This window comes from Sinocyclocheilus anshuiensis, unplaced genomic scaffold, assembly GCF_001515605.1.
Source record: "Sinocyclocheilus anshuiensis isolate Anshui unplaced genomic scaffold, SAMN03320099.WGS_v1.1 scaffold682, whole genome shotgun sequence".
Lineage (NCBI taxonomy): Eukaryota > Metazoa > Chordata > Actinopteri > Cypriniformes > Cyprinidae > Sinocyclocheilus > Sinocyclocheilus anshuiensis.
The window spans coordinates 428,186-439,347 of NW_015547682.1; the positions used below are offsets into that span (position 1 = coordinate 428,186).

Genomic DNA, 11,162 nt, shown 5'->3' on the forward strand with positions numbered 1-11,162 from the left:
GATGATGCATAAATCTCAATTTCAAAAAATTGACCCTTATGAAAAATTAGTTGGGTTTGGGTGCTCTTCAGGTTAGAGTTGTTAGGTTATATATATAGATCTACGTGACTACAAAACATCTCTAAATTCATGTAGGACTGTTGCATTGTTTTTACACTTTGGCTAATATGTAATATTGTGGTAACACTCCACTGTAAAATTAATTTCATTAACTCTCGTGAACTGACAGTAAAATGTTTAACAGCTCCGGGAATTAATTTAGAAATACACTGTTCTTCATTGATCTATATAATCTAAGTATTATAAAAAAGCTAACAATTTAAATGTTACCATGTAGACGTTAACATTAAACTAGGTTAGTAATATATGCTGTAAAATGATTAAATCATGTTGCCTGATGTGATAAATGGAACCTGAAAGTGTTACCAATGTAACTTATTGTCTTTTATCGCTGATGAACAGGGCTGCATTTAAAGGAAATTGAGTGATCAGAGGCTCTTGTTGATTTTAATTTCATAAACGCATAATTTGCGTTTGTTCTATTAATATATGAATGTTCTGTTGATCAGCTGACGATTCTCTTTAGACTGAAATACCTTGCAAAATGATTTTGAACCTCTTCAGTCTGTCTGATGTAAATGTGTCTTATACATCTTACATCTTGTGCCATCTCTCTGATTCTCTCCAGGTTGAGTTTACGTACCCTGCTCATGTGAGTGAGGGCAGCAGAGACCTGATAAACCGCTTGCTCAAACACAACCCCATGCACCGTCTCCCTATCCAGGGTGTCCTGGTGCACCCGTGGGTGCTGGAGAACTCCTGTAAGAAACCAACCACGCAGACCGAATCCATTCCTCAGACCTGAACTTGTGGAACAAAACAGACTGATGTCCGTAATTCATCTTGCTGATCTTTTCTGCCTCTCTTGGGCATGACTGAGTTGTATGTTGTTTTTACGTGTTGTGCTGTTCACACGCTACAATTTACATGCATTTGTAAATATGTAATTAAGCCACATTATAAAGTTTTAACTATTACTTGAAACAATAAATGTTTTTATTATTATAAGGATCTCAATAGAATTTTAATGTATTTAATTTGTTGTGTGTGTGTGTGTGGGGGGGGGGGATATTAAAACTTAAGATTTCAAGATCTGAATGCTGTTTCCTCTCAGTAGGTTCTGTCCTGGTGTTGCTTTATTGGTTTTATCTCCCTTTTAGCCGTTTGATAGACTTAGTTCAGTGGAAACCGCGTTCTGCTAATCATTTCTAGCAATTGTGTTGCTTGAAAACAGTCATACGGGTTTGGAGCGACAATGAGGGTGAGAAAACACAGTTCTGGCGTTTGCAAACAGCTTTAAACACTATTATTCTAAACTCTGGCGATTCTAGACACTTTACATTATCACTGCAGTCCATATGCAAAAAGCGCTCTCGTAGGAATCTTAATGTGAAGTCAGCAGTGTTTAGGGGCTTCAAAAAGTGTTTGTCTCTTTGTGAACTTAGTTCAAGTAGACATTTTCTGTGTGTGGAAAAACTCACGGACTCCGCTGTTGTTGTGATGTGCTTTTGTTGGATGTTTGTACAGTACTCTCGTCTCGGCAGTATTTCATGAAGCCACCAGATAGCGCTACAGTCTCAGTTTCTCAGGCTTTTCGTGGTCCAGTAATGAGAAAATGGCTCCTCTGGTTGAACTCGATTTCCCACAATCCAACACCACCGACATTTGCCACAACTCTCCACTCGCTTAATATAGAAACGGTCTGAAATTTCTTCTCTGACCGCAATGACGGTGCATAGTGTCATGCAGAATTATTTTGTGCCGATAAAAAAAATCTATACTACCTTTTTTTTTTTTTTTATTAATTATTTGACTATATAGACTTTAACTGTAGAGCTGTTTTGATGTTTTTTTCTTTTATGCTGTGTCCAGACGAGTGCATGCACGCAACCATATGCGAATGCGCATCTTTGTATTTAATTTTTTTCATATTCGCCTCAGTAACTGAGAAGCAGTCCGTCCAGATGTCTGCCCGTGAGCTCGCATGTTTACCTGCGGAATCACAGCCGAGAGCCTAAATCTGTCGCGCATTTTCTGCACGAGTGCACTTCATTCTGTTGCGCCGTATGAAACACGAATGACAAGTTGCATTTATCAGTTGCATTACAATTTCTTTCAACCCTACGGTCCATTTGAAGACTGTAATGATTCATATAAATGTCCATGCAATGCATGCAATTTTTCACATCGTGAAGCTGTCTATTTTTCCAACCTATATGTGCGCAGTCGACTGTAATGCATCAAAAAATACGGCTTTTATTTTTCTCTTCCGCAACTTCAGGAATGATCAGAAAATCGAAATATTGAAAATGCATTTGCTGTATAATATGTCTATTATAGCCTATTATGATATGAATATAATGTGTACCCATGCGCGTTTGGAATAAATCTCTGAGAGGTGGGACTCAACTGATTTATTGTTTTGTAATTTATTCAGTTTTGAAGGGAAAAGATGCACGTGTTTAATTTTTTCCATATCACACAAAACCAAAAAAAAACAGTTGTACAATAGGCTATAATTTCACGCGTTTCTTTATTCTCCAATATATTCATTTTCACGATATATGATAATGATTTTGTGATATACATTCCATCTTTTAGACCACAATAACACAACACATACGGTTTTTTAATAACATTTCCACAGCACCCATTGGATTGCACAAAATGAAAAAATGTCTTATGCAAGTCCCTTGATTTCGATCCAACCGAGGGGAACATGAACATTATTAATTGTTGGAAATTACCACATTTGATATCAGATAAACAACGCAATGCTCAAAATCGAAATTTAGCGATTTGATTTGGTGGGATGTTTTAACATCTTCCATAATTTCGTTTTCCTCTTCATCTTCAGCGACTTTCTTGTTCGTTATTCGATGTCTTGTAAAAATACGAGTCTCTTTGTATGATTTCTGCCAGAGAGCAATTGAAACGCAGCGTGTGAATAAAACCCTCGTTTTCTTCTGAATGTCTCTAATACTGCATGGACATCATACGATCAGAATGCATAGTTGAAGTACTTCTATTCACCGTCCAGTATGCTGCCTTCATTATTATTTTATATCTTGCCCTCTCCGATTTGGTTCAGTAAATGCAAACGATAATAATTAAGACTTAGGCTATAGGCTACGTGTCCTCAGATCGAATTAAGGAAAATCCATCCATTTATTTTAAACATACTCTATTGTGTTTATTGCCACGGCGTTAGTCCCTTGTAGTTAATTGGTTGTTTGTTGTTCTTAGTCGTGTATTGCAGGATCTCACAGCATTGCTTTGCTCAGCTGAATGTCTTGCACTCAGATGAAATGATTCCCGTGGAGTGGGGCCAAATCAAAGCTGAAATAAATTCTCTTGTAACCCATTTTCTCGCTTCACAACAAAAATATACGTTTGCTCTTGTCTTGTGTAACGCGCTGCTGTCCAAGGCGTTTCTCAGATTTGATTCTGAATGAACCTGCACTCTTAAAAATAAAGGTTCTTTATTGGCATCAATGGTTCTACGAAGAACCTTGAACATCCACGGAACCTTTCAAATGCAGAAAAGGTTCTTTAGATTTTTTTAAATGTTCTCCAAAATGGTTCTTTTAGGAACTGTTCACTGAAAGGTTCTTTGGGGAACCAAAAACGGCTCTTCTGCAAAAACACCCTTTTGGAACCTTTATTTTTAAGAGTGGCATGGGTTAAAAGCTTTTTATTATTTATGTATTTTTTTCTGGGGGAAACTTATCGGTTTGGTTATCAATATGTGGGATGCGTAACACTTATCACCGAACTACCACTGCTTGTTTTTTATGCTCACACTGTAATTCACTATGCAATGCCCCATGCATTCTGTTGTATTCCATTTTATTTCCATGCACAGTGCAGCTATACCCACACTCTTAAAAACAAAGGTGCTTAAATGGTTCTTCACAGTGATGCCATAGAAGAACCATTTTTGGTTCCACAAAGAGCCATCTCTTTATTATCTGAAGAACCTTCTTTCGCCAACAAAAAAAGCTTGAGAGGTTCTTCAGATGTTAAAAGTTCTTTATGGAACCATTTAGACAAAAAAGCTTCTTCTATGGCATCGTCAAGCACCTTTATTTTTAAGAGTGCATTTTGGTCTTGGTGTCACGTTTTTATGCTTTTACGGACTTAGGAAGTTCTCCAGAGGGAATGCGCCATCATCAGCTTCTACATTCGCTGCAGGTGTTGTGATGGAGCATTAGAAATGCAGCTGAATTCAGTCACGGACATTCCATTTGCTGTGAGCAAAGTCACGCTCACCTCATTGTGTCGTCATCATCAGGATGAATCAAATAGGCAGGGAGTCACGTCACGGACGTCCCTTTTGATATTAAGAGCTTGAACTGCGCACGATTAAATACGTGGGGTTTTATCGTTTGAATATGCATTTGTTGGCATTATCCAAAACACATTTTTGAGTTCTTTTTTTAACCATCGTTTTGTAGAGTGCATACATTTCGGAACGGATATTTTTAATCGTAACCTGTAAAAGGCACATTATGCTCTCCGGTTTTACGCACGTCGAAAAAAGACGGAATTGCTCATGCAAACCCCACAAAACGCCAGAATAGACATGCACATTGAATGGACTGCTTGAATGCTGTTTTATAAAGCTCAACTCGCTGATGAAGGTCCCTTAATATCAATCGGTTCCCCCGCGACACGACATTAGCACAAGAAAAATCTACGCCATTAAAGAAACGTTTTGCCTCACAGAGGACTAACCCTTTTAATATATGTATTGCAAACAGTTTTCACATAACATTTCCATATTGATCAATACTAAAAACTTTATAATGTTATTGTTTTTATATGCATCGCCGTGACGCGTAATGGCTCCTCACCTGGATCGCATTGGTCACGTTCCATCCTGCCTCCCAAGCAGTGATTCTTGGCTTGTCCGAGCCGCCTAAATCGGAGCAAAATCCGCCGTCTTTGGACGCTGAGGGCGGCGGACCCGTTCCATCCCTCTGGTAATGGCTGTCCCCTTCGACGGTCCCCTCGCCCCCCGTGTCCCCGCCGCCCTCTCCACCCATTCCCTCGTTTTTAAGGATGTCCATTTGAAGCCCCTGCCTGTGGTCATAGTCCAGATCATCGCAGGCGGCGAAGCCCAAAGCCTCTTCATCGGTGGCGGCCTGGAAGCCCAGTTTGGCGAACATCCCGCTCACCTTCGCCTGCGACTTATTGGTGACCGTGGTGGCCGCGTTGGACAGCTTGTTAGAGATCTTGCTTCTAATTACCGTAGCCATGATTGCTCTCCTAAACGCGACTGGTGTGAAAATTCCTCTTCAGATGTTTTTCTAGCTATATCGAATTTAGAGTGCGACCGGAGTTCTTTGTCTGCGCATCAACGGAGCGAGAAGATCGTGGTGACGCGTGTTCGTTATCTCCAGTTCTGCCTGGTGTTTTTGCTAATTCCGTGGTTCATGTCACTTTTAGACGTAGATGATGCCTGGCACCTGCATGCTGTTCGCTGGCCGGACTCTGATGCGCGCTGAGTGCGTTTAATGTCCGGTGCGTAAAGGAGAGCGCTCGCGGTTTTGCGCGGCTTTTCCGTTCTCTGTATCCGTGGCACGGCGTCGACTCCTGCGTTTCAGTGGCCGTCGCTGATGCCAATGCGGTACACGGGAGCTCGGGGGTGTTGAGAGAGAGGCACGTGTCACCGTCAGCCTGCCAATGCTAAGAGTCTCGCGCGTCTCCGGCTCCCAGTGCGCGCGCTACTCCGCACCGACAAAAAACGGTGTAAAGATTTGCTGCATTTCTAGGGGAGGTGCTTGCAGGACCCCATCCTCCTCTCCACTCTCATTATGCCCAATATACTCGGTCACAACACCCAATGGCATCCGGGGTCTCATAGTGTTGCATAACTTTACGTCTATATAAACCGTTTCCACGCATCGTACTAGGTCTTACATGGACACTAAAAGTGTTTTTGAAGTATTCTTCTTGTGTTTTCCTGTCGCATCTTGAAATCTACAGTTTTTTATTGCTTCAGATGAAGGTTTAGAACTCATTTTCAACGAAAGGAACCGTGCCACCCTCGAGTTGGTGTTGGAATACTCTTTTGAACGGATTTAAAAGCTTCCTTCATTCGACAAGGGAAGAAATACGGCGCTGATTTGAATGAGATTTTACTGATTTAGATTTTTGGTCGACTTTATAGCTATTACGTTATCTTACATTTTGCGTTTCAATTTGTAAAAAAAATAGCAAGGATGTTTCTCATGGAGTATTTGTCATGGTGCGGAAATATTGCGCATTGGGCTGTTAATCTGCATCATGTTCTCGGACTCTTTTTAAAGTGAATGAAGATGATTTTAAAAAGTTATTAAGCAATAGAAAAAAGTATCTTTTTTCTCTGATGGAATTTTTCATTCATCTGCTCTCGCATGTATTGATCATATTCATGTGTACTTTATGAAAGCGCAGTTCTGATTCCTACAAACAAGCGACGCTTTATAAAATCATTTAGGCCTATGAGCACATTACAGTCGTGTTCGTTTGGATCGAATTATTCATTAAAATACTGAGAAATACCATAAAATCCTCGGTTCTTTAAAATATGCGCAGTATTAACGTTTCGCGTTTTCATCCTTGAAAGAAATTAATTCTAAATCAGTATCAAGACAATGATACTCGTGCGTTAAAGAATTAAACCAAGGACTTTTAAAAAAAGTAATAAATGTTGGTCTGATTACACAGGCTATATATTAGATGTCATGTCCTGCCATGCTAAAATGTAAACGAATAATCAAAACGTTATTATATTTTCTACAAAAATAATATTTCAGTTGAAATAAATAAATGCTGCAAATCGATTTTATAGAATATTATTAAACTTGTAGTAGACGGTTATGTTAAAATTATGTAAATGTGTAATTATTTAGAACGTTGGCTGTGAAAAAAAAGAAACACTTTGACAAATTCGGAAAACGGATAGTTTTACTAAATCTAAATGTCTTATTAATAGGCTATTATTCTAGATAAAATATCATCTAATTCCTTAAATGTGATGCTAATTTTGGTCAGGGGTTTCCAATGAACGTCGTTTCACTATAAATGCATTTCTAATTTATCTTATGCGTCATGTAGGCTACGATATGTAGGCTATATACTGTATATAGAATTCGTGCTGCCCTGTATTCGCCGTATATAATCTCTCATATCAGTGATTGTCTTCCCCCGGAGATGTTCTTTATCCCGCAGGCTGTGCTCGGCCTCGGTTTCCCGGTGGGAGCTGAAGGGTTAATCGGAGTGGCGTTATCAGGCGATTCACAGCTGCGACAATACAATCAGGACAAGAACAGACGCACACGGGCTTTATCCGGCGCGTTTGAGATACATTTAAAGGGAAAAAAAAGGTGAATAGTTCATATATAAGTGCTATCTGGAATTTTCTTCTAAAATGTGACCCTGGAGCACAAAACCAGTCATAAGGGTCAATTTTTGTGAAATTGAGATGTATGCATCATCTGAAAGCTGAATAAATAATCTTTCCATTGATGTGTGGTTTGTTAGGATAGGACAATATTTGGCTGAGATACAAACTCTGGAAGCTGAGGGTGCAAAAAAATCTAAATATTGAGAAAATCATCTTTAAAGTTGTTCAAATTAAGTTCTTAGCAATGCATATCACTAATCAAAAATTACGTTTTGATATATTTACGGTAGAAAAATTACAAAATATCTCCATGGAACATGATCTTTACTTAATATCCTAATGATTTTTGGCATAAAAGAGAAATGTATAATTTTGACCCATACGATGTATTGTTGGCTATTGCTACAAATATACCCCAGCGACTTAACACTGCTTTTGTGCTGCAGAGTCACGAATGGGCATTTTTCTCAGGCTGTCATGTGTACAGTAGGTTCAATAATTTAATTTTAATGGCAATGAAGTGAAATAACTGAACATAAATAGAGGAGCCTGACAAAAATGCAAATTTTAGAAGAAAATTTCAGATGGCACTTAGAGGCATTTGCACTCTTCATATATATAAAAATATAAAAATAAATTACGAGGAGAAATAGTAACAGTAAGAGTGCCGATGAGAATTATAATAGCAGCCGACTTTGTAAGCAATCTGGTGATGACTTATCCTGGTCAAATTTATATTTTGCATATATGAAATATAATATATACCTTCATACACATGCAACCGGACATCTCTTTCTGGCTAAATCCTAGGCTAGAGATGTAGCTACTAGATTTATTAAGGCTAGATTTACTAATCTGATTAATTATGTTGTATCGACATTCTTTGCAAGGAGCCCGTGTGTTGTAAAGCCGCTCAGGATCTGTGAAGTCACTGTTCTCCGGTGTGAAAAAGCATCAGATTGATTTTCCTCACCTCTACAGCCACTATTATCTGGCGCCATGTTTCCCATCATTCCCATTCTGCTCTTGCTGTCACCGTGGCTCAGTTCTGTGTGTTTTCATGTGATTCTCAGGAACTCATTTCATGTGTATTTTGGCATCGTGAATGTGATGGCACGTCCTCTCCGCTTCTCATGCAGTTTATTACCCTTCAGAAACATCATAGGGGGCAATAAGAGGTCAGGGTGATTCTCCCAGGAGCCTCTCCGCACATAATCCTCAATCTGTCCCTCGGGACACTGATCCAGGATCAGTCAGGTGTGTCTCACTGTTGTGTCTTTGTCAGTGATTCAATGCTATCTCGCTCCACAAGGTGATCTCAAGCAAGCTATTGTTGAAGAACAGCAGTGTCGTGATTCTGTCTGTCTTTTTGTGTTATCACGGTGCATCCTGGAGTCTGAAACAAAAGGATTTGGCCAGACAAATGATCAGTCCGGTCCTCTGTCCCTGTGGCTGCTTCATTCGGCTCTGTCCTTTTTCTCATTACACACTTCACTGAGCCGAGCTAGTGTAGCGGAGCGACTCCCTCTTCTTCGGCTGCTATATAGACACAGATCATTAATTAGCTTCGCACTGAAGACTATGGGACGCAGAGTAATGAGGCTTATCGTTCACTGCAGACAAACTCACATCTGTGAGCTCATGTCAAATGAAAAAGTGTGGATCTGAAGACTTTCCAAAAGGTTTAAGAATGCGTACTTAAAGGGCTGCATTTGGATCCAAAACACACATTCTGCATTATAGTGTTGCCCACAGTACTAAACAACATATTTGGTTCCCTGAAATACCTTTCAGTGTTTTTAGTTCTTTAAGATTATATATGGAACCTTTTCTACCTTTCTACTTTTGTGCAATGGAAGATTCCATGGATCCTAAAGGTTCTTCATGGAACCATCAGTGCCCGTAATGAACCTTTCTTTATTGTAATAAGTGTATGTTTTTTTTCTTCACTACATTTTAAAGAACCAGCACTCTTAAAAATAAATGTTCCAAAAGGGCGTTTTGCTGTGAAAGGTTCTTTATTGGCATCGATGGTTCCATGAAGAACCTTTAACATCCATGGAATCTTTCTATTGCTCAAAATCTTCTTTATAGTGGAAAAGGGTCTTTAGATTTTTAAAATGAAAGGAAAAAATGTTATTTTTAAGAACTGATCACTAAAAGGTTCTTTGAGGAACCAAAACTGGTTCTTCTGTGGCATCACTGCAAAAAAACTCTTTTGGAAACTTTATTTTTAAGAGTGCATAGAAGAATCATCTTTGGTTCCTCAAAGAACCTTGCAGTGAACAGTTCTTAAAAGAACCATTTTTTCTTAGAACCTCTTTTGTCCAGTGGAAAGGTTCCATTATGTTAAAGGATGTTAAAGGTTCTTCATGATGCCAATAAAGAGTGAGTATATGCTTTGCATTGCATTTCAAATGAGAGCAAAAGCTATTTTATCTTTATGCTTCAGACACGGTATGAAACCGTCAGCTGACCCACTGGCAGCCTCTTCTGCGGCTCAGCGAGGCAGAAAATAACACATAACACACTTCAATTAGAGAGCCAAACTGAAAAGACACGTGTGTCTCTGGGGGCCGTGGCGCAGCGAAATTAGCCAATCACGTGCATTGGCCCCTCTCCGAATCCATTACTATTAGCATCACAATGCCAAGTACATTATTGTGCTGATTAGCCGCTATCAGAACAGATATGTGCTGCTTTTATAAGTGGAGTCACTAGTAGAGCAGCACTGTCAGCAGTGGTTCATATGCTATTGTCACGTCTGTGACGGCCCCTGATTTGCTTATATTTGCAAATTAACATTTAGAACAAAAAATTGCTATAGTTCATCCACACAGGCTTACCTAAACATATTTTAGACTCTGATTGCTTTTAAATAAAGCTAATTATAATACCCCAGCTAACAAAATTATGTTCTAAGAATGTTTTGCTAACAGTAGGTTTATGAAATGTTATTTCTGAATGTTCGAAACATCCAGTTTTTAATTTTATTAATGCAAACATTAAGGGAACATTTCATTTTATAATTTTCCAAATATGGAAACGTTACTTTTGAATGTTCTCTGAACATTCTCAAACAATTTGTAACATTTAAAAAATGTTGGATGAAGATCACTAAAACATTAAAACATTTCAGAAATAAAACATTCCATGAATGATATAAATAATGTTTTTGTGAATATTATTGAGAGTATTAGATAATAACTCAGAACAAATTATTGGAAAATGTTTTTTAATTTGTTTATTAATTAAAAAAACATTTAGTTCAATTCATTATTTATTATCTGTTTATCTATCTGTCTAAATAAATATATATCGGTAAAAATGCATGATGTAAAAAATAGCGTTTATATATATATATATATATATATATATATATATATACATACAGTATATATGGGATATTTTGCCATCTAACAATCTGAAATAAACCTGCAAATGATCGTATTAATTCAATGAGGCAGAGACGTGTAGAGAGAGCATAAGAACAAAAACAGAAAAATCACATCCCATAACTCTAATAAATTCATCCCTTTTAGCCATAAACACACACATATGAGACTGAAATCCAGGTGGTCTTTTGGTAACCACTTAAAAGCCTTTTCATTTATCCTAATGCACCTGTTTAATGACCTATTATGAGATCCCGGGAGAGATGTGGGTTATATTAACCCTGCTGGAGCAGAGAATGAACACAGCTCTGTCT

At 38.4% G+C, this 11,162-nt stretch overlaps 1 protein-coding gene across 1 annotated transcript in view; it reads left to right on the top strand.

Moving 5' to 3' along the window:
• The window catches only part of aurka (aurora kinase A), a 9,660-nt gene extending 8,622 nt beyond the window's left edge, over positions 1-1,038 (top strand). Inside the window, exon 8 of the mRNA XM_016505629.1 lies at positions 587-1,038. Coding sequence (XP_016361115.1) covers positions 587-865 — 279 coding nt within the window. The 3' untranslated portion in view covers positions 866-1,038. The remainder of the gene's footprint in view (positions 1-586) is intronic.
• The last annotated feature ends 10,124 nt before the right edge of the window (positions 1,039-11,162 follow it).